At 38.4% G+C, this 24,478-nt stretch overlaps 1 protein-coding gene across 1 annotated transcript in view; it reads left to right on the top strand.

Moving 5' to 3' along the window:
- The window catches only part of PPIL4 (peptidylprolyl isomerase like 4), a 57,842-nt gene extending 36,219 nt beyond the window's left edge, over positions 1–21,623 (top strand). The window contains exons 10-13 of the mRNA XM_007943202.2: positions 7,981–8,092; positions 9,778–9,874; positions 14,540–14,687; positions 21,372–21,623. Of these exons, the coding sequence (XP_007941393.1) occupies positions 7,981–8,092; positions 9,778–9,874; positions 14,540–14,687; positions 21,372–21,623 (609 nt within the window). The remainder of the gene's footprint in view (positions 1–7,980; positions 8,093–9,777; positions 9,875–14,539; positions 14,688–21,371) is intronic.
- The last annotated feature ends 2,855 nt before the right edge of the window (positions 21,624–24,478 follow it).

The raw sequence follows: 24,478 nt of genomic DNA, 5'->3' as shown, positions 1-24,478 counted from the left end.
GCTACTCTGTGCTACGCCTGTGCTTACCTTGCTCCCGAAGACCTGGTCCCTCTCGGTAGGGTAACAAGGGAACGTGTTCAGTGCAGATCAGTGAGTTCTCTTAATTTCTGCTTATCGGAAAATGTCCTAATTTCAGCATCATATTTGAAGATCAGTTTTGCTGGGTATATAATCTTTGGTTGGAAATTTTTTTCTTTCAGGGTTTTATATATACTGTCCCATTGCCTTCTTGCCTGCATGGTGTCTGCTGAGAAATCAGCGATTATTCTTATTGGTTGCCCTCTGTAGGTAACTTTTCGTGCTTCCCGTGCTGCTTTCAGGATTCTTTGTGGTTTTGGTGAGTTTGATGATGCTATGTCTTGGTGATTTTCTTTTGGGGTCTATTCTGTTTGGGGGTCGTCAGACTTTTGGAATGGATATATTCTTGTCTTTGATCATATCAGGGAAATTTTCTTCCCACAAATCTTTGACTATTTTCTCTCTGGTTTTCTTTCTCTCTTCTTTCCGGAATTCCATTTGTACATAGATTATTCCTTTTGATGGTATCCCACGTGAATCTTAGGCTTTCTTCATTTTGTTTTGATCTTTTTTTCTGATTGATCCCTTAACTAAGTAGTATTGAGCTATTTGTCTTCAATCTCATTAATTCTGTCTTTTGTTGATCCTGCCTACTTCTTTGCCTGTTGGATGTGTTATCTATTTCTGAAATCTTAGTATTAGTCTCCTGGATTTCTATCTTTAGATTTTGTATCATTTCTAACCTTTCATTTATTTTATCATTTTGCTCTTGTATTGTCTTCTGAAATTGTTCTAGGATTTTGTCTGCATTTTCCTTAATTTTGTCAGTGTTTTCCTTGATCTATCTCTCAATCAGTTGAAGGTACCTAAATATAATTCTTTTTGAATTCTTTATCTAGGAGTTCTAGTTCTCCTGCTTCTTTAGGAATTTGTTCTGGGGCTGTATCCTGGTCCCTTTTCTCTACTGCTTTATCTTGCTTCTTTGTGTGGACTGTGATGATCTGTTAGCTCCAAGACATCATGACGTTATTGTATTTGTATTTAATTGGTGAGTGTATTATTTGCCCAAGATTTTCATTTTCTTTGGCTGTATCTGAGTAAGCAGGGTACTGTGCTCCTCTGTTTGCTAGTTGGGAGTACTTATGCCTTCACCACCTGTTTCCTGGTGGGTGTAATAGAAAATGAGAGGGGGTACACAGATGTCTGTTAGCTGCTTGTGAAGGGTAGTTAAGGGGGAATCAGGCTTGTATTGGCTGTCATGCATTGTTTGCCAGTTGGTGCAGAAGCAAGTGGTAGCCCTCATTCAGTAGGTGAGGATGCAGGAGATGTGTGTATGGTTGGGTTGTATGGGAATAGTTGCTATCTCCCACTCAGACAAAAACAACAGTCAAAAATAGCACCAAAAAAAGTAAAAACGAGGACAAAAAACATACACTGCATAAAGACACAAGAACGATCACCAAAAAGAGAAAGGGGACGGAAGGAAAGGCAATAAATGAGACCAAATATTTAAAGAAATACTTTAAAAAGAGAAAAGAAATAGAAGTAGAAAAAGGGGGGGGGGAACCTCCACAGTCTAGATAGAGGGGAATAAGAGAAAAGAGCTAGTGTAAGAGAATAATGAAGAAAAAAATGGAAAAAATGCAAAAAGATAAGTAAGGGATGGGAAGAACCACAAGAAAGAAAAAATGGGAACCAGTAAAAGGGAAGAGAAAGACAGCCAAAAAATAGAACATGGGAAGGAAAAAAGAAAAAAAATAAAAGCTCACAAATGAAAATAAGGGGCACAGGGCAGTGCACCCAGGTTCCATTAGGGCACACTAACTGGGATGGAGTTCCTGCCAGCCAGAAGGTGGGTGGAGATGAGGGATGGCTGCCCCTTCTTACCAAGAGGGTGTGGGGTATAAAAGTAACAAGGGGAATATCACACCTTTCCAGCTGTCAGCCTCTGGTACGTCCATGCTGTCCTCAGAAAGGGGAGCCTATTCTCTGGGGCCTGGAATCTGAATGAGAGTGCTGTCACTTAAAATATCCAAAATGGCCACACCTCTTGTAAACATTCAAAATGGCTGTGCCCTCTGGACAGCCAAAAGTCCACAGCTCAGTTTGTCTCCTTTGCTGTTTCCCTTTTTAGTCATCAGCCACCAGTGCAGTCATCCATACAGCCTTTGGTGAGCACGGCCTATTTTTAGGTTAAATCTCAGGTTCTAACACCCCTTGGAAAAATTCAAACTGTCTGGTGTGGTCAGGATAGCTGACAGTCTGTAACTCCATTTGTCTCCTTATTCACTATTTTTGTGCAGGTTCTTCTATTAGTTGATGTTTAGTCCACTTTTGTATTCTTCCTTTCAAAGTTTCAGGGCTCCAGGATTATATTCTGTGTCTATGTCAATTGTTTTCTCTTTTCTTTGTTGACGAGGGTTTGTGTAGCTTGTCTGCCTATTCCGCCATCTTACTGGAAGTCCCAGTAATGGATTTCTTTGGGCCTCTAAGAAAAATAATTTTATTGTATTCAATAGAGGATACATCTGGTATCTCTTGATGTTAATGTATGTAACTGTACTTTAGGTTCAGAAGCGATCTGCGGGAGTGTATTCTTGGTTTTGGATAAAGTCTTTCACTTAAAAAATGTTTTTTTTGTGATTTGGGTGAAAGTTTATAGAGCAAAATGATTTTCCATTTAAAAATTCATGCACTTTGTTTTGTGACATTGATTGCAGTCCCCACAGTGTGACAGCACTGTTCTCACTTCCTTCCACTGTTTACCATTTCCATTCATCTTCTTTCCTGTCCCTTCTTGCCTTCTGAGCTTTATCCCAGGGCACATGCTGCTCTTTTGATCTTGTACGTTTGATTACTATAAGGAGCACGTATCTTGCTGGTGTTGTGGTTCACCTTATTGGCCTGTCTGTTGTTTGGCTGGAAGTTGATCAATGGGGGGTGGGTTCAGTTGCAGGCCTGAAGGGTGTCTAAGGGCCATAGTCTCAGTTTGTCCCTATCAGACCATTATGCTTGGTCTTCTTTATTTTAAGTTTTGTTCCACATTTTTGTCCCACTCTATCCAGGACTTATTGTGATCCCTTTCAGAGTGGTCAGCAGTGGCATCATCTAGTTCTTCTGGTCTCAGGGTCGTGGAAGCTGGGGTCACGGGGTCCAGTAGTCCTCTGTACTGATTGTTTCCTTGAGTCTTTGATTTTCTTCACTCTTTGCTCCACATGGGGGAGACCAGTAGTTGTACCTTAGATGGCCACTCACCAAAGTAAGATATAGAACATTGTCTTTGTGGACTGTGTTATGCCCGTTGACCTTGATGTCCCCTGACTATGATCCTGAGCCCCCATGCCCAATGGCTCCTTCCCTCAAGGTGTTTGGTTATGGCTAAGGAGTTTTCTTTCATACCTTTGCTCCCTGTATGTTCTACTATATTCATGGATATATTTTTAGCACATTTAAATACATATTAAGAAATAACTCTGTCAAACTAATATATGTTCGTGAATGGGTCTTTAAGCTCTGTCCCTGAATTGGCTTTTAGATATTTGGCAGTTTACTTAATTCTTCTTTCTAGGCCTCATCTTCCTTATACATAAAACATGGGTATTAAACTAGATGAGCCCTTCTATATGTGTATGGACCTCTGGTGGTGCAGTGGATAAGCCATGTGGATGCTAATCACAAGGTGAGCACTTTGAACCCACCACTACCCTGCTGGACAAAGATGAGGCAGTGTGCTTCCATGAAGATTTATAGCCTTAGAAATCCTATGGGCAGTTCTACTCTGTCCTATAGGATCGCTGTGTGTTGGAATCTACTCAGTGGCTATGGGTTTTGGTTTTCTATGTCTGTAATGACAATAGCTTCTGCTGCTCATATACTGGCTCTGAACTTGCCCTGCTTTACCTGCAGTTAATCTTCACAACTCTGTGAGATAGGTACTATCTTCCTTTTCCAGAAAAGAAAACGGAGACGTTGTGGTAATAATGGCTTGTTCAGAATCATGCAGCTAGTGAGTATCATACACGGGATAGGGCTCTGTTGCTATTTCTTCTAGCTGCTGTGCTGCATATTATTTCTTTATGCAGCTGTGGACTGCTGTGTGTCCAGTAGTAGCTCATTCTAAGTTACAGTTACTTCAAAGCAGTTATTGGACACCTTCTGTATTTCAGGAAGTGGGATATGTTCTAGGAATACAAGATTAATGCTGCAGGTTGAGGAAGGTACACATGTAACAGATTTTACCTAGGTGTGTCAGGTATACCAGTAATGACATTACATTGTACATTGGTGCCAGCAGAAAATAGATCTCTGCCTTTGGTTTGCTATAAAAACTTTTTGTGCACTTGACACTGTCATTCCATCTTTGAAACTCCAGGATATACTATTTATTTGCTTAAGAGTATAATTTTGTTTCATTTATAGCATCTAGATTAACAAATGCCTGTGTTTCTCAGTCTTCTGCAGCCAGTTTGCTATGAATATGTAATTCATTTCAGCTTTGGAACAGAGGGTGATTATGGAATTTATGAATTCCTGATCATGGTCTCAACATTTTAAATATTGAGGTGCATCTTTTGTAGACTTTCTCTTCTTTTGAAAATCAGATTATGCTACATTCTTCTTCTTCTTAGTTTAGATGGGTGGCAGCCTCTTGTGAATCTTTATCACTGAGTCTCTTTTTCATGTTAGGAAACTTCTCCATACTTTGGAGAATCTGATCCAAAACGTTAGAAAAGTATATGAATATATATATATGGATGAAATGGGAGCTCTGGTACCATAGTGCCTAAGACGTTTGACTGCTAACCAGAAGGCTGACGGTTCAAACCCATCAGCCACTCCTCGGAAGGAAGGTTGGGCAATCTACTTCCATAGTGATACCGCTTTGGAAACCCAAGGAGGGGTCGCTATGAGTCGGGTCCGACTCGATGGCACAATGGATGAAATATATATAGAAAATATTCAAGTCTTAACAGAGTAGCTTGATGGCTTATCACAAAGTTAATATGCCTGTGAAAATTACTATCTAGGTCAAGAACTAAAACCTAGCAAGAAAAAAAAAAAATTACCAGCATCCCAGAGGCTGTCCCTATGTATCCTTCCATCCATATTCCCATCACTGCTTCTAATATCATAGAGTAATTTTGCCTAATTTTAAATTTGATATAAATTCAAGAACAGAGTGTGTTCTTTTGTATCTAATTTCTTTTGCTCAGTGTTATTGCATGCAGCTTTTGTTAATTTTCACTGGCATATATGTCATTGTGTGTATGGAAGACAATTTACACTTTCATCTGCTATAATGGCCACTCTTTGGAAGGAAGGTTGGACTATCTACTTCCGTAGTGATACCGCCTCGGAAACCCAAGGGTCACTGTGAGTCAGATCTGACTCAATGGCACATAACAACAACAACAACAACATAAATGGGCACTTGAGTCCTTTGCAATTTTTTGGCTAGTATGGATGGTCCTACTATATACTATGAACTATTTTTGTACATGTTTTTGGTATACATATGCATGTTTATGTATGTATGCATTTCTGTTGTGTGTGTCAACCAGTAATCTAACTCTCAACTAGGAGGGAATTGCTGGGTGATAGGATAGATGTATCTTTAATAGGTAATTCTGGTCAGTTTCTCAGAGTGGTTATACTAATTTTCACCTCATTAGCAGCATATGAAGAAGCCCTGGTGGTGCAGTGATTAAGCATTCAACTGCTAACTGAAAGGTCGGTGGTTAGAACCCATCAGCTGCTCTGCAGGAGAGAAGACCTGGTGATCTGCTCCCATAAATGGGGCAGTTCTACTACTCTGTCCTATTGGGAGCTCTGGTGGCATAGTGCCTAAGGCATTTGACTGCTAACCAGAAGGCTAGAAGTTCAAACCCACCAGCCACTCCCTGGAAGGAAGATTAGGCAATCTACTTCTGTAGTGATTCCGCCTCAGCAACCCAAGGAGGGGTCGCTATGAGTCGGATCTGACTCAACAGCAGTGGGTTTGGTTTGGTTTGGTATATGTCTTAATACTGGTAGTGTTTGTCCTCCAGCTTTGTTATTCTTAAAGACTGTCTTGACTGTTCTTGTTTTTTGTCTTTCTGTATAAATTTTTAAATCAGCTTATCAGTTTTGAAGAGATTTCTTAACTATTGTTTAGGTACAAATGAATGGAGTGCTTGCAGATGTTACCCTTCTGAAAAAATCATCTGAGAACTTTCTGTCTGGGGAGATGGCTCAGTGATGAAATTATGCCTGACAGAGTACAGTCAGTTGGATCCATCAAACACACACTGATTGCCCACCCTCTGACAGCTGGTGTTCCATAGTGAAACCTGTGCAGGCTGTATGTAGCCTGTGTAACAGATATGATTATAAATAATTATTTTATCTGCTCTTTGAGTTGGCTTTAGCAAGTTGTGAGCAGACTACAACAATACATTTCCAGGAATATAGGAGAAAATCGATTAGTGCCAGGATGAAGTGTGTTACTTCTTGTCTTTAGAGTCAGAAATGGAGATGCTTGTTTATCATATGTCCACAGTCTGTTACCCAAAATCCTTGAGAATAGCTGTGTTTCTAATTCAGATTTTTTCAGAATTTAGTAAGGTAATAATGTGTGTATGTACACACACACACACACACACACGTGAACATGTGCGAGTGCACACAGTATTATGTAATACTCTCAGTGCTGCCTAGGTCAGCATTCCATAATCAATCACAAAAATACTTCTGTAGTTCAAAACCCACTGACATCAAGTTGGTTCCGACTCATAGGGACCCTGTAGAATGGAGTAGATAGAACTGCCCCATTGGGTTTCCAAGGCTGTCACGTCTTTCTCCTGTGGAGCATCGGGTAGGTTCATTGCTGACCTTTAGGTTAGCACCCCAGCATTCAACCACTGCACCACCAGGGCTCCATATTTCTGTAGAAGACTCTGAATAACCCAGTAAGTGGGATCAACAGGGGCCGTAGCTTCCCATTAGGTCAGGTTTTGCTGCCAAGTGAATTTTGTCACCAAACTTATGAAAATACATTGATTTTTGAGGATATTTTTAGATTTTGGAATTGTATAAAAGGAATTGTGGACTTAAAAAACAATCTGTATATATATAGTTCAAAACCCACTGCCATTGAGTCAATTCTGAATCATAGTGACCCTACAGGACAGAGTAGAACCACTCCCTTGGGTTTCCAAGGCTGTAAATCTTCATGGAAGTAGACTGCCCCATCTTTCTCCCATGGAGCAGCTGGTGGGTTTGAACCACGGAACTTTTGGTTAGTAGCCCAGTGCCTTAACCACAGTGCCACCAGAGCTCCTTAAACTTATGAAAATATCTTAATTTTGAGGATTTTGGGTTGTATAGAAGGGATTGTGGACTTGTATAATAATCTGTATATATGTCCACTGTGATCAGACTGCCTCTGGTCCAGTTATGGCTCTGATCTTTGCCATGTGTGACCATTGGCAACTTACACCTTTTTAAACCTGTTTTCTAAAAAGGAAAATGGAGATGGTAACAGATAGTACCTCATAGAGTCACTGTCTGAGTTAATTGAAATAACAGATGCAAAGTACATCACAGCAACTGGCACATAATAAGCATTCAAATAGTAGGTTTAGTAACAACAGACTTTTTGTATTTTCAGTATTTGTTCTAGCTATGGAGCCCTCTTCTATAGAGATTTGTGCTTGAGTTTTTATGATTATGATCAACTTGATGGCACCTAACAACAGCATTAGGAAGGACCCCTGGTGGTGCGGTGGTTAAGTGATTGACTTCTAACTGGAAGATTGTTGGTTTGAACCAGCTGCCACTCTGCAGGGGAAAGATGTGGCAGTCTGATTCTGTAAAGATTACAGCTTTGGAAACTATATAGGGCAGTTCTCCTCTGTTTTATAGAGTCGCTATGCATTGGCATCGACTCGTCAGCCATGGATATGGTTTTTTTTTTTTCATCAGGAAGAAGATTGTGAGAAAGCCTTTTTCAAAATGGACAACGTACTTATAGACGACAGAAGAATACATGTGGATTTTAGCCAGTCTGTTGCAAAGGTGAAATGGAAAGGAAAAGGTATGTTGGTTTATCATCCTTCATTTCTGTTCTGCATTGTGTGCTATATGTATGTTTCTGCCTTCTGAGTCCTGTCTTCCCAACCCTTCTACCCATGGAAGAAGTGGTATTCCTGCCTAAGTAGTTCAATGTAGTGTATTTAGAAGATGACTTAAGTGAATTCCTCCATGTTTTTGTCTAGAGTAAAATGCCAGGTGGAAGAGCGATGCTTCAGTTTCACGTGCCATCATAAACACATGGTTCATTGTTCACCTGTTAATGTGCAGACAATTTTATGTATCATGGACTCACATTTTAGAAATTTGAATGTATACTATGTGTCATTCACAGTGCTTAAGTGTAAGTACTTTCCCTTGTAGGTTTATTTAATGATTCCAACAGCTCAGTGAAATGTTGGTCCTATTTTGTTTAAAATGAAGAAAATAAGTTTCAGAGACGTGTGGTGGAGCCAGGATTTGAAACGACCTCTCATTTTAGTCTGTTGCCCTCTCTATTGTATCGTAAGCATCTCATCCTCAGTTAGATACCTAATGAACAAGTACATGGCAAACATTTTTTCAGTGATAAAATGCTGGTTGTTACTGTTTTTAGTATTTTAATTCTTGCAATAGTCTTGTGTCACATTTATATGAAACACTGGCTATTGACTGCTTTTTGTTTCCAGAGCTTCTGGAATTGCCAAGTACATTTATGTCGTCTTTGATGACATAATGCCCCCACCCCCTTTTTTGCTTCTATTTTCCTCTTCCTTACAAGACCCTGGCAATAAAGACATACATAGGATTCACCCCTCTCTGTATACCTCCAGTTTACCTTACTTGTACATTTAGTCTTAGGAAGGCTTCTCACAAAAGGCATTTTCCTGTGGTAAGTAAGGGCTAGGAGAGGCAAGTCAGTCCGCAGGTCTGGGCTGTGGGTAAGAACGCAGTCCTCCTCTGGTAGGAGATTGAACTTGTGACTAGAGAAGCTGTGTGGAAGGCTTTCCCTTTCCTGGCCCTGTCACTAGGCTGGCCAGGCTGTGACGTGGGCCCTACTTTTCTCAAGGGCTTGTCCATTTCATTTTTGGCTCTTGAGAGGAATAAAAGTGTTCCTAAACCAGAATTTCAAGCAGAGGCTGTCTCTGGCGCTCTTGCCGGCCCTCTCCCATTACATCTGCTTAGTGACCTTCTGGGCATGTCCTGCAGGCCTTTGGGGGCCTGGTGCTCTGTGGAGATGTTGGCGCAGAGTATCTTTTTTGACAGACCAGAGGCTTTTAAAGCCTTGCTTCTTCCAAAACTATGTCTTTCAGGTCTCAAACTCAGGTTTTAGTTCCTCAGTTTCTATACTTCAGTGTTTTCGTTGACTTGATAGCTATAAATCATTGCATTATTTTTTATTGAATTGTTCAATAGGTAATTTAGAATTTCAAGGTGTGGTTTTGTAATACTCACATACACCATTAGGTGGCAGCATATGGCTATCTAGTAAAATGGATATCTGATTTCATTTAAATTGATAATGGAGAATGAATTGCTATGATATTTTTTCCTTCTCAGCCTTTCTGTCCTGTGACATATATATGATTTATATATATGCCATTTATAATATAACTCTTATATTGTACTTCTTACGAAATATTTTTTGTTCTTGATTAATTAGGTGATTTTTTTTTTTTACTAAGTTCTTTTTTCTTTTCCTAATAATAGGTGGGAAATACACCAAGAATGATTTCAAGGAGTATGAAAAGGAACAGAATAAGCCATCTAATTTGGTTCTGAAAGATAAAGTAAAGCCCAAACAGGAGTATCCTTAGCAAAAACCAGTTAGTGAACATGTATTGACCATCCACTATGTATAAAGTAATGTGTGATACATTTTAAAAGCTATAGAACACAAGGTTCCTAACTCCAGATTGTGAAGAAATAATTTCATTCACAGTCAGTCCCCAGGTTACAAATGAGATTGATTCCGTGTCTTTAAGAATTTGTAGGTCATTTGGACCAGACATATACAAGTTGGACGTTTGTAACCGGGGAATGCCTGTATTGTTACTGCTTTCCGCCATCTTACATATACTTGGAGTTTTCATCATCATCTCTGTTGTATGGAGAAAGTTAGAGATGAAACAAAAATTTAGCCTAATTCTTTTTATATTCCTACTCTTAAGTTAAAATAGGTGAACACTTAGATCTTATTCTCAAAAAGTCTTCAGGTAAGATATTTATTTATTTTCTATATGTAATTATGTTTTAAAGTCCTCGAAGGCAGAATGTTTCTTTATTGCTAAGCTAATTCCCTTGTGCTAACTCTCCTCTGTTTAACTTCCTTGGAGATGGTAAATATCTAGATAATAAAATTCTATAGTTCTTACAAGACTAGGCTGCTGCTTTCTGCATAGTACATTGTCAGTAGTCTATCAACAAATATTGGGTTCCTATTGTAAGCAAGAGTTGACTTTCATAGGATAAAAATGAAATCCATTGACTTGATCATTTGATTCAGTTTCCTCCAAGTTTTAGGTTGAGACAAGTACGAAGCAAAAAAACATACTGTTCTTATGATGTCATTTTGAATTTATTCATTCATATTCTCATATAAATCTATCACTCCACACATCACACAGGTTATTTCTCTGGGGTTCTTTCTGATAAATGGTTTCTTTGTTTCTCAGTTTCTGTTGGTGTTTCAAGGCTTCTCTTTTTTCATACTATGTAGACATTTCTTTTCCAAGTATTCATCCAGGAAAGATGAGTATCAGGTTGATGTGTTATGTATTCATTTTTAAGAACGTGCTGTCTACAGTGCATAAAGCCTTGTGAAGTGTTGGAGGTGGATAAAGTCTGGAATGCACGGATGTGACGAGCATGATGGAGAGGCTTTCGCGTGCAGACAAGCTAAGATTTGGTCTAAAAAGATGAACATTAGAGGGGATAGGAGTGAAATCTCAGTATCATAAGGGGTATGGGTGGGATACGCTGGAGGAAAGGGAGTGTGTAGAACAGATGCAGGGGAGGCTCTGTCCCCCCTCAGGTAGTTGAGGCTGAAATGGAAGAATGGGTTAGATGTTTTACATGCAAGATGATAGGTTACTGAGAGTTAAGAAAAGAAATGAGGCATGTTTGTGAATTAATCTGTAGCCCAACACTTTCCAGTAGAACTTTCTGCGGTGGTGGGAATGGACCGCGTCTCTGTTCTTCATCATGGCTGCTCACACATGTGGCTACTGAACACGTGAAATGGATGAGCAACTGAATTTTAAATTTAAGTTGCAGTTACATAGCCACATGTGGGTGCTGGGTACTGTTTTGAACAGCACAGCTCTAGCCTTTTGAACATGATGTAGAAATAGACATGCCCTGGTGCAAACCACTGTTAATCACTCTCAAAATACTGAAGAAGAAAGGAAATTCATGAGGCTGATCCACTAGGAAGTCTTTGTGTTCTTGATAATCAATGGGTTTCTTTTTATGAGGAATTTGTAATCTCAAGTAGAATAATAGAGGCTTGGAACAAGTGTTTAGAATATGTGTGTGTGTGTAGGCACATACATATTTTAATGTTATTAATAAGTTGTCTTAAGCCTTTTAAACAGACTTTTGGGGGATGTATTTTGTGAGTCTCGAGAGAAAGAGAAATTGCTGAAAATGTAGATTTTCAGTAAGAACGTTCAAAAATCGAAGTGCAGGGAGAAGGAGGTTTAACCTGGCCAGACTAGACCTCAGGGAAGAAACTGGGGAAAAGAGGTTAGTAAGATCAGAAATGTTTGTTATTCCAAGGATTTTGGAGGGATTTTGCATCTTTCTTTTAAAAGTGTTGATGGTAGTAGTGAGAAGATAATGGAGATAAACAAGGAAAAGCTGTAGTGTCTGGGTGACACAGCAAATACTCATTAATTACTTACCTAGCATCTGTTACTTACACAATTAGCAGTGACAGATAGTTATCCCCGGCCCACATGGAGCTAACATTATATTCTTGGAGTGGGAGGTTAAGACGAACATTGCAAAATTACATTAATTAGGTATGTCAAGCATTATAAAGAAGTACCTGGTGATGTGGTTATAATAGGGGTGGAGGTTCCAGGAAGACCCTCAAGTAACACTAAAAGAAGTGACACTAAAGCTCAGATCTGACTACAGAAAAAAGAGGGCTGTGGGATGCTTTTTTTTTAAAAAACCATCATATAAGAAATTTAGGTTGTATCTTGAGCTCTGGTAGCATAGTGTCTAAGGCACTTGACTGCTAACCAGAAGGCTGGCTGTTCAAACCCACCAGATACTCCTCGGAAGTAAGGTTGGGCAATCTACTTCCATAGTGATACTGCCTTAGAAACCCAAGAAGAGGTTGCTATGAGTCGGGTCCGACCCAATGGCATATAACAACAACAATATCTTGACCCAGTACATTTATAGTACAATCATTTACACATACAAACACAGATGGAAAAATTTCATTTAAAAAATCTTTAAGCACCATGTACTTTGTTTTCTATTCACTATTGTTATTATCATTATTGTCTGTGTGATTGGGGCGAAAGTTTACAGAGCAAATTCACTTTCCATTCTGCAGTTCATGTGTATTTTGTCTTACGACATTGATTGTGATGATCGCCATAATGTAATGGTTCTCTTCCTACTTCCTCCTTGTGTCCATGCCTATGCATTCCAGACCTCTGAGCTACCTTTCTGTGCAAATGCTGCCTTTCTGATCTCCCCTGCTTGATTGTTCTAAGGTGTATACCTACCTGGTATGATTGTTCAGTATTGTGTAGAAAATGCTGCTGTGACCCACTAGATGGATTTTGCAGCTCATTGATGAATTACAGTTCTCAGTTGGAAAACACTGTTTTAAAGCGTTCTGTACAGAGGGAGCAGTATGTGCAAAGCACACAGTCCAGTGAAAGTGTAGGCAGGGGTGTTGAATGTGTGTCTGAAGGAGGAGGAGCTGTGGAAGATACTCAGGAAGTAGTGTGACATAGTATAAAGGAGAAAAGAAGTTGGAGATAATGGAGGAATCGTACTAGTCGTCTTTAACTGTCTTGTGAAAAGCTGGAGGGAACAGTGTTTTCCTCTTTGATATACTTAGAAGTGAGGCATCCTGAGGAAAAAGCTGAGAGCCGGGGTCTCGTGAAAACAATCAAGAGGGAAGTGTGTCTGCTTACTGCACCCCCACAGCAACTGGAGGAGTTAGCTGTGGGAGCTGAGCTTCCTCATAACCGGGTTTGTGAAAACCACTGTTCTAGCCCCACAAAGTCCCTGTTAGGAGTTGAGAGTATTTTCAGCAGGAGCTGTAATAGTTTCGCATTTTCTCTTTTTCTAAGATACCATAGTATATTAGGAAAAATGCTATGTCTGAATTAAAACACATTTATAAATTTTTTATAACACATTTATATGAAATAATGGGGGGGGGAGATTCACTCATAGTTCTACCACTCAGACAGATGATACTTTTTCTCTTGTTCTTTTGCACTTTCATCTTTTATAAACTTGTGATTACTATAATATATGCAGTTTTACTTCAAGCTGTTTTCACTTACCATTTTTCATAAATTTCGTTTCCAGGTCTTTCATAGTGTCATTTCCCATTATTAATAGCTTCCTTTATAATAATGTTTAGGAGCTCTGGTAACGTAGTGCCTAAGGCACTTGACTGCTAACCAGAAGGCTGGCGGTTCAAACCCACCAGCCACTCCTCGGAAGGAAGGTTGGGCAATCTACTTCCGTAGTGATACTGTCTCGGCAACCCAAGGAGGGGTCGCTATGAGTTGGGTCCCATTCAACGGCACATAACAACAACAACATAATAATGTTTATAGTTGAAATGCTATAATGTATTTAAATGTATCTTTATCATGAGGCATTTTGTTATTACCAGTTTCTGTTATTAAAAGTAATCGTATGATGTGTACTTTCATTCATTTACCTCTTACTATTTTAGCTTTTTTATATATTGTCAGTAGAGAGTTTTATAAATACATTCTTACTGGTAAATTGTTGATAAGTTTTGCTGAATTAAGACTGAACTAATCTCTGCTTCTTAAAAAAGAGTTCTATGGTTGTATCTGTTATCTAACATCTCTGGGGTTGGGGCCTATAATATTATAATTTTTTCTTAGATAAGATAGTGCCTCATTTCCTAAGTTAGTTTTGTTATTTTCATTACTGAGAAATATATTTTCTTTCTTTTTCTGATCCTTGTGTTTTCATTTGTGGATACAGTATTGTTAGTGCCCCCCACCCCAGTATTGTTGCTTGTTTACCAGTTGGTAACGGTTTATAGATCAGCCTTCTTTCCATTTCTCCTGAGACATAATGACAGAAAATAAGCGCTTTTCTTTAGACATAAACTTATATTTTTTGGTTTAAAGTTACCTTTAGCCTAATGGTCTCCTTTGTTACCAGATTCTTGTGCTGTGATATATTGTTAGTGTCGCTTCTCTCGTTTGTCCTTAACTAACTGTTGCAGTGCAAAATACGATCTCGTGTTAGATGAGGAGGCAGAAGACTCACGATCAAGTCACTCACACACAAGTAAAAAACACAAGAAGAAAACCCATCACTGCTCTGAAGAAAAGGAAGATGAAGACTATATGCCAATCAAAAATCCTAATCAGGTACTTAACAGTTTCCACGTTTAGTTGTGGAGAAATATTTTATCCCTTTGTAATTACATGTTAGTGATGTAACTTAGAAAGTAAACATAATAGTTTTGAACATGGGTATGAGTGTATTCCTAAATCCAAAAGGTTGAATAGTTTTATAGGGGTAAGGAACTTTAATCTTCAAGAATATCTATCAGAAATGAGAGCCTGGTGGAAGCCCTGAGACTATGGCCCCTAGCTGCCCTTCAGGTCTGGAATTGAACCCACTCCTGTGGCTTCCAGCCAAACAAAAGACAGGCATATGAGCTGAACATTTACATTAGGTAGATACTCTCCTTGGAGAGATCAATCATGAGAGAACAGTAGGGCTATGTATGCACAGGGAGACAGCTCAGGGGCAGGAGTGCATGGAAGGACACAGGGAAAAGGTAACTATTGGGAGGAAGTGAGAGGAGACCTGTTGCATTGTGGGAGATTGCAGTCAAAGTCATGAGAAAATGTATGTGAACTGCTGTATGGAAGATGAATTTGCTCTGTAAAATTTCACCCAAATCACAATAAAAATTAAAAAAAATATATCAGGAATGATAAAAGATTGATTTTAAGTCACTTAATGGATCATATGCTTCCCCATTGTGATCCAGAGTAATTTCTCTTTTTGCGAACTCATTTATTCCTGTCAAAAGCAAATGTGGTTATGCTCAAAGAGTTCTTTCCTGTCATTCAGTGTCTGTCCAATACTTACAGCTCATGAGGTTTTAGGGCTTGTAGAACATTTATGCTCTTCCATATTGTATCTATGAAGTAAAAACAGTGCCACTAATTAACTTTATCATCCCCCAAAACTTTCCTCAACAGCAGACTTTCTTAAAATAACAATAATTCTCCAAAGAAAATTGATTATAAAGGGAAAAAAATCATTTCCCACCTGTAAGGCACTCCCTCGCTTTTGTTTTGTCTCACAGAAAACGTGAGCTGGGCCCTGGAGGCTGAGGAGGGAATGGGAGATGGTGAGAATGCCAAGCAAAGACACATACGTGGAGAAAGTTCTATGGTAGTAAAGGGTTTATCGTCAGAAGAACTAGGTTTACATTTTTACACTATCATTTCATTGATGTGGCCTGACAAGTTATTTAACTTTCTGAGCCGTAGTTTCCTCTTCTGTGAAACTCAGATAGTTCTTACTTCATAGGCATATTATTAGCATTAAATGGGAAATTGTGTGTGCATTTCATGCACTGGCTATTATTTTTATGATTACGTTTATGCCATTTGGACCAAAGTGCCACCTCATTATAAGTGAGGCATGTCCTTTTAAAAAGTTACTATTAGTACAAAGCAGCATGTATGTAGAATAGAAGATAAAAATTAGCACACACACAAAAATCCTGAGAAGACTACTCTTTCCGATCTTTATAGTCCTATCTGCAAGCACGCGCGCACACACACACACACACACACACTCTCTCCTCTCTCTCTCTCTCTCACAATTTTTTCTTTTTTGCCAGAGTGAAGATAGAGTCTTAGAATAATTGTATCAACACTGTCACCAGTAATATGATTATTGAAGATAGTTTTTGATTCTTTTTTATGTTCTTTTTGTACTTGAGGTATATCCTGCTAGGATATACAGTCAAATTACTATTTTTTAAAGTAATTTGGTATGGTTTCTGTGCCTCCAGCTGGGTTCATATTTCAGTTAATTGGTTTAATTTTCCTTTTCATATTTAAGAATTGCATTAAAATTTAATTTAATTTTTTTTTTTGGTACTTTCGTAAATTGTTTTTATGATTCCAAGCTGAAATCTAGAAAACGGTACATACAGAGAACCTAGCTTCTGTCCCTTTCCCCTCCTTCTTCCTCACCACACAGGTAACTGTTTTATATGTTTGATAGTTCATTCTTCATTTTTAAAAATTTTGAGCAAATACATCTTTTATATCCTTATGGCTTTATTTTTTGTAACCGGATTCCTGCCTCTTGTCGTCCAGCAGATGACAGCTGTCTTCCTTTCCTAACCCTGTAGCTGTCTGAAGGCTGCGGTCATTCAGACTCCACTGCCCAGTTTGTAAGCTACACATCTCAGTTTCTTCAGGTCTTCTTCCATGGATCAGTGTAGTAGTAATAGTAGTAGCCCACATCTCTTGAGTTCTTACAGACAGAGTGAGCAGTGAAAGAGGTTATGACTTGCCCATAGTTTTACAGCTAGCAAGTCATTGTGGGACTGAAATTTAAACTGAGGCTTGTTCTCCTATACTGCTGCCCTTCTCACCTCGGATATACTCCTGTCAGTTTCCTTTCCTAGATCCTGTTGTTATTGTAGTATATTCTAACACACTTTAATCTCATAATGCCATATTCCAGTATGATCTAGCTAATGGAAATATCTTCCCCCACTTAGATTATCTCTGTCTCTTAATTTAGCCTAAAATCACCTTGATCTTTTTTTATGGTGATTGTATCACATTTCAAGGAGCCCTGGTGGTGTAGTGGATAAGGCATTTGGTTGCTAACCAGAACGACAGTGGTTCAGGCCTACCAGCTGCTCTGAGGAAGGAAGACTGGGGGGGACAATCTACTTCTGTAAAGATTTACAGCCTCAGAAACCCAGCGGGGTCTCTAGGAGTTGGAATCAACTTGACGGCAGTGAGTTTGATTTTTTGATATGTCCCATTTCTCTGAGTACGCAGCAGTTTCCACTAATAACCCTTAATTCCTTTTATTCCCCTCTGTCTGCTTTTAGTGACTACTCCTTATTCTGTAATGGTGCATAGAATGGCACCTTCAGTGAGTTTAGGCCTGAGGGTAAACATCGATGATTTTGAGGTAATTGAAGATCTAAACATTCAAAGGCAGGTTGCCTTTTAAGTCCCTGATATCCCCAGCCCCTCGTGACTCTTTGGTCCTGCTGAATATGAACACTTAGAACCTTAATGTGGTGAGCACCTTTCTCTTTTGCACGGGGGAAGGAGGAGTAGTATTAGGAGAAATGCTGTTAATATTTTAAAAGAATTTTGAAGCAGCTGACAACTATGCGGTTGTTAAATTCTGAATAATACTTCTAGGTTTATTTTCATCCCTCAAAGTGTATTAAAGTACATGTTTTTTATTTTTTATTTTATATTTGGATTTAACAATATCACTATACTAATTTTCTCTTTTTTTTCCTTCTAATAAAACTCACCATCAGAATTTAATATTTTAGAGGGCCCCAATTTTTTGTATTATTCTGATTATTTTTTTCCTTTTGATTTCAGTTTCAAAAATATAATCATGAAGGGGAATTTTTAGTACAAGTTATTAATTCAGATTTTCCTAATTGTTGGTATGTCTGGTTTCCTAAGAATGTTTAAACCATTTATTCGAACTGTTTTTTGCTGATTGACAACCTTACTGTTCAATTTGAAAACTTCTCTGTTTAATTTTCCACCTCATGTCTTAATTCCAAAGGTGATTTTTGTGTTGCTGAGGTTTGAGGTTTTGGGGGTTACAGGAATGAGTATTGAGCTGGAGGTGGCCTGGCTTAGAGGGATGATAGAGGCCATTCAGGCTGGGTGTGGGTCTTCTCTGTGGTCCTCTTAGGTGTTTACTACTCTTATCATCTGGGACTCTATTTTTGCTGTTATTTTAATGATTTAATATCATTTTAGTGATTTAGACTTAATTAAATCTTTCTCAGAGATCTGAGCAAGGGTAGTTTTCAGTTAGGTTAGACTTTTTTTTTGACTGCTTTGCATTAAGTCATTTGTTAGGCTAAGTTGATTGCTTTAAATTGGCCATTTTATATTTTTCTTTTTACTTTTTCGACTATATGCTAGTTTAATCATCTTTTCTTATGTCTTAAATATGTAGAATCGTGGAATTACTAGAAATGCTTACTGGAAGGGAGAGACTCTAATTCAGTTTCCTCACTTTAGGTGTGAAGATATTGATCCCTGAGTCCTCTAAGCTTTTATTTATTGTTTAATGGGAAAGCTAGAACTGGAACTCTCTTATTGTGATATAGTCAAATGTTTTGTTTAATTTTTTAAATCTCTCCCTTTTTCAATTTTATATGTTAGATTACTGATCAATTAAATAAATAGCTTCACTTTTGTAGCTCTCTTGAGCTTCCGTTTCTTTATTTCTAAAATGAAGGGGATACCATACTCCAAAATCACTTACCCTGTTGCTACCACATCCTGACAGCATCGTTCTAATATGACTTCATCCAGCCACCTGACCTTTTCACCTACATGCTCAGCAGTGCTAATTCTCTCTTGCCTTTGAGTTCTCACTGACACAGTCCAAACCCAAACCCTCTCATCCTTTAAGGTGAACCTCAGGTCCTGATTTTGGTACAAAAGCTTCCTTCATAAATCTAGCCTGCAGTGTTTCCTATCTGACACATCTCCTAAATGGCAAAAACCATTTTAACCCAGATCTCCCCAACTTCGGACTTGGTATCATTTTCCCAGTGAGCTGCTCTCTCTTCTCTTGTCAAACAGGAGTGGTTTTGAGGATTTAGTTTGTACCAGATTTGAGTTTCCTCACCTTTTTCAAAGAATTAAGTATTGCATAATCCTTATTTCTTTTGTTTAAAACACTCAAAACATTTAAATGCCTATTTGTATGATAAGGTGTTGAGGATTTTATGGAGTTACATACCAACTGAGAATTCTACATTTTGAAGATTAATTGTCTCGACTGATAAATAAGTACGATATATACAGACAGAGGAACTCTAGTGGTACAGTGGTTAAGCACTTAGCTGCTAACAGAAAGGCCAGTGGTTCAAACCCACCAGCTGTTCTGTGGGAGAAAGATATGGGAGTTTGCTTCAGGAAAGATTATAGCCTTGGAAATCCTATGGGGCAGTTCTACTCTATCCTATAGGGGTGCTATGAGTTGGTATCAACTCAAAAGCAATGGGTTTATACAGACAGAATAGTTAATATTTACATTTTGTATATGTTACAGGAAGCAAAAAATTCTTTAATCTAGGAATAATGTATTTGGCTGGAGAACAGTTGGTAAAGGGCTAAATCAAAGTACCTGCTCATTTTTCAACCTTTAGGACTTTTATAAAATGCCAAAAACTACTGGGGCCACGTAGCACTTCACAAATCAGTTTATAATGTTGTATTCCACAGTGTGGTTGTGATTGTAACACTCATGTTAGAGCTTTTTTTTTTTACATACTGTAATAGTATGCCAGGTGTAATGTATAGTACCTAGGCAGTATATGGAAGGATTAATCATTTGTTTAAAAACTAGCCCTTAACAGTATGTCTCCGTCACTCTGAATTTTATACTTGGAAATTTCTACCTACTATAAGGTCACTTTGAAGACTAAGGTACACCTAACCCAAGCCATGATATTTTTAATTACCTCATATGCATGTGAAAACTGAACACGCAATAAGGAACACTGAAGAAGAGTTGATGCTTTTGAGTTGTGGTGTTGGTGAAGAATACTGAAAACACCATGGACTGCCAGAAGAACTAACAAATCTGTCCTGAAAGAAGTACAGCCGGAATGCTCTTTAGAAGCAAGAATGGCCCAACTTCATCTTATCTACTTTGTTCATGTTGTCAGAAGGGACCATTCCCTGGAGGAGGATATCATGCTTGGTAAAGTGGAGGGTCAACGAAAAAGGGGACACAAATTCTGATGAGCTGGATCGACACGGCTGCAACGATTGGGTTCCAGCATAGCAAGGATTGTGAGCATGGTGCAGGACTGGGCAGTGTTACGTTCTGTTAGTAGGGCCACTGTGAGTCAGAGCTGACTCACAGCACCTAACAACAACAACATGATAATGTCTGTGGTGATAGAATTGGAACTCTTAGTGGTTTAATCCTTAAGAGTTTTAAAGGACATGTGTAATCGCTTAAGACAGTTGCATCTTACAAACTGTCTCATGAAAGGGCCTTGGCTGTGCTCTCTAGATTTGAGCTAGTTGTTTTAATTAGGGTTAGGGCAGAAGCAGAAATAGACTCATTGTAACTAGTGCTCTTCTTTATGGGAAAATTACCATACTATTTAATTATTACGGAATAGAATTAAATGTACCCTTATCTTTGGGGCAATAAATTATTCCAGTATTTCTTAATTTAATAAATATGTAACAAAAACTTATATAAACCTAGTCTAGATACAGAAAATGTCTTCGAAAATGTGGAGAGGATCTGTTATAAAACATTTAAAAAACTTATTACTCAGGCCCAGATATGCAGTATCTCTTTTGTTCTTAGGCCAAGTGACTTACGACCTCTTTCCTTTTTTGTTATTTATCTAATCTTTGTTACAGGACTTTTATGGAAATTGTAGTCATTTCAGTGCTGACCAGTGATGGGAACTACCTGCCGTGGGCAGTGAGAGAAGTGGGAGAGGTGACCACATGTAACCAGAATATTGCAGTTTTGCTCTGAAGACTTGTTTAATTTCAGTTGGGCTATTTCAGTTCCCTGTTTTTGGATATGGCCTTGATTTCCACTGAATAATAGATGAAATTAATAATAAGAAGGTTTAAAGCTTTTTTTGGATTTTTCCTTTTTAATTTATAAGATTCTTGACATTAGTGAGAAAATTCAAATTTGAGCTTTCCAACTTCGTATTAATGGTGGACTTGTCCTCTAAGTTTTGTTAATTGACAGTATCAACAGTATTTTTCACTGGTTCACTTGTAACTCTCTCTCTATTCCTGTGACAGGATATTTACAGAGAAATGGGATTTGGTCACTATGAAGAAGAAGAAAGCTGTTGGGAGAAACAAAGGAGTGAAAAGAGAGATCGACCTCAAAACCGAAGTCGTAGCCGATCTCGAGAGAGGGATGGCCATTATAGTAATAGTCACAAATCCAAATACCAAACAGATCCCTATGAAAGAGAAAGGAGCAAGAAGAGAGATCGAAGCAGGAGTCCAAAGAAATCCAAAGATAAAGAAAAATCTAAGTACAGATGAAAAAGATGAATCGGAAATGAATGGCTGACACATTTACTCTTGTCCACAGGTTTCTGACTTACAGCACCAAGAAAGCAAGTGTTCAGAATTTGTGTCAAAACATTTAAAGACTCTGCTTGTTATTTTTATTTTATTTTATTTCCATATTAGGAATGTGGCCCTTTTACATTAATATTGATTGTATAGGACGATGAAAAACAATAAAGAATTTAACATTTTCTTTGTTTTTTACACTACTTTTACTGTACATAAATGGTAGTCTTCATTTTTAAAGTCACATTTTCCATTCATCTTTGTTTTTGAATGAAGTATTTCACATGTATAAGAAATACATAAACATGTATAAATTATGAGATGTAAAATACAATAAATACCAGTGTACCCATCAGCCAGTTTACAAAATAGAGTATCACCTGCGTTTTCGAAGTCTCCCTGTGTGCCTGCTCCCTCTCAAGTAATCTGAGTTTTGTATTTTTCATTTAACTTGATTATTTTTATAGTTTTATAACATATGTATGTATACATAATGAAACATTGTTAAGTTTTGTATGTTTTTGAATTGTATATAAATGGAATAATGAATGTTACTTCTGCAGCTTGTTTTCTTCAACTTAGTATTTTTTGAGTCATTTGTTTTTACTGCTGTCTCATTGTATGAATATAACACAAGTTCTTAATCCATTTTTCTGTTGATGGACATTTGGAGTTTTGTTTTTGCTATTACAGTGCTGCTACAAACATTCCGTATCTAGAAGTGAAATTGCTTGTCATATTGGGATACCTTCATCTTTATAAGATAATGCTGAATTTCTTAAGTGGCTGTACCAGTTTATACTGCTAGTAGCACTGTGTGAGTTACCTTTGTTTCACATCATCTCCAACACTTGTTAATTTTAGACTTTAAAATTTTACCAATGTAGTGGATGTTAGATGGTATCTTACTGTGTTTTCTAACAATAAGACACTGTCATTCTTTGTTCTATGTGTAATGTGCCATTTTTCTGTGGCTGTTTTTAAAGTTTTCTGTTTGTCACTGATTTTAAGCAATTTGATTATGATGTGCTTGGTGAGGTTTTTTTTTTTTTTTTCATTTTCCTTCTGTTTGGAATTGTTGGATCTGCAAGTTTATGGTTTTTATCAAATTGAGAAATTTGGGGCCATTATTTCTTTAACTCTTCTTCTTCCAGGACTCCAATTATATGTGTGTTTAAAAAATAAAAAAAAACTCACTGCCGTCGAGTCGGATCCTACTCAAAGCAACTCCTCCTTGAGTTTCTGAGGCGGTATCTCTACGGAAATAGATTGCCCAGTCTTCCTTCTGAGGCGTGGTTGATCATTTTTAAATATGTGTGTTAGACCACTTAAATTGTTTCACTGATGTTCTTTTTTTTTAAAAAAAAAATCTTTTCTCTGTTTCATGTTGGGTCATTCCATTGGTATAGCCTCAAGTTCACTAATTTTTTCTTATGCAGTATCTACTGTCCTGTTAATCCTTTGTATTTTTAATCTTTAGAAGTTCTATTTAGGTCTTTTTTTATACAAGCATACCTCAGAGATATATCCAGACTACTGCAATAAGACAAATATTATTGCTATAAAGTGAGTCACATGAAGTTTTTGGTTTTCCAGTGCATACAAAAAAGTGTTTACACTCTGTTGTAGTCTAATGAGTATGGAATAACATTATGAAAAAGTTTGAAATATTGTGAGAATTACCAAGATGTGACACAGAGACAAAAAATGAGCACATGCTATTGTACAGATGACTCAGATAGACTTGCTCAGCACAGGGTTGTCACAAGCCTTCAGTCTGTAAAAATGTAAAATCCTGCAGAGTGCAGTAAGTGAAGCACTGTACAGTGAGGTATACTTGTATCTTCCATGTCTCTCTTTAACGTGCTCATGCTCATGTGCGGAGTGTGTATATAATTGCATTAATGTCTTTGTCCATTCTATCTGTATCATTTCTGGTCTGTTGCTGTTGAATGTTTTTTCTCTTCGTTAATTTTCTGTTTTTGCATGCCTGGCCGCCGGATGGGATGTTTTTATTGCTGAGTCAGTTCCCACTCATGGCGACCCCGTGTGTTAAGAGGAGAGCCGTGTTCCGGAGGGTTTTCTGTCTGCTTTCAGAAGCAGGTCTGTTTTCCAGGATGCCTCTAGATGGATTTGAGCTGCCAGCGTTTGGGCAAGTAGTCAAGCACTTAGCCATTTGTGCCCCCAGGGACTCCTCTTTTTTTTCCTTAACATTTCTAATATTTTCATCAGAGTTTATTACAAACTTGTTTTGCAGGCCACAGGGAGATAAAAGGACTATGTCTGTAGCCTTACAGGAAACAGGCAGGGGGCTGAGGAGGTCCAGGATGAGTCTAGGGCCTTGGTGTGTGCATTCCGGGGGGAGGTGGCCTCATCCTCAGGGGTAGTGTGCACATTGGAGTCCCTTGTTTGAGGGGTGATCCCCATTGTAGGGACTCCTTTTTGGTTGGGTGAGCAAAAACCCAACCCAACCCATTGTGGAGTTGCTTCTGACTCATAGTGACCTTACCGGACAGAGCAGACCTGTCCCACAGGATTTCTGAGGTGCTGTCTACTGATGCAAACTCCCACATCTTTCTCTTGCAGAGTGGCTGGTGGGTTCAAACCACTGATCTTTTGGTTAGCAGCCAGTTGCTTAACTACTGCACTAGCAGGGCTCCTTTGGGTTGGATGTTGTTGTTATGTGCCATTGAGTTGTACCCAACTCATAGCGACTCCTCCTTGGGTTGCCGAGGCGGTATCACTACGGAAGTAGATTGCCCAACCTTCCTTCCGAGGAGTGGCTGGTGGGTTTGAACCACCAGCCTTCTGGTTAGCAGTCA

Source organism: Orycteropus afer, unplaced genomic scaffold, assembly GCF_000298275.1.
Source record: "Orycteropus afer afer isolate SDZICR_OR568_19922 unplaced genomic scaffold, OryAfe1.0 scaffold00101, whole genome shotgun sequence".
Lineage (NCBI taxonomy): Eukaryota > Metazoa > Chordata > Mammalia > Tubulidentata > Orycteropodidae > Orycteropus > Orycteropus afer.
This window is presented reverse-complemented; position numbering and strand designations above follow the sequence as displayed.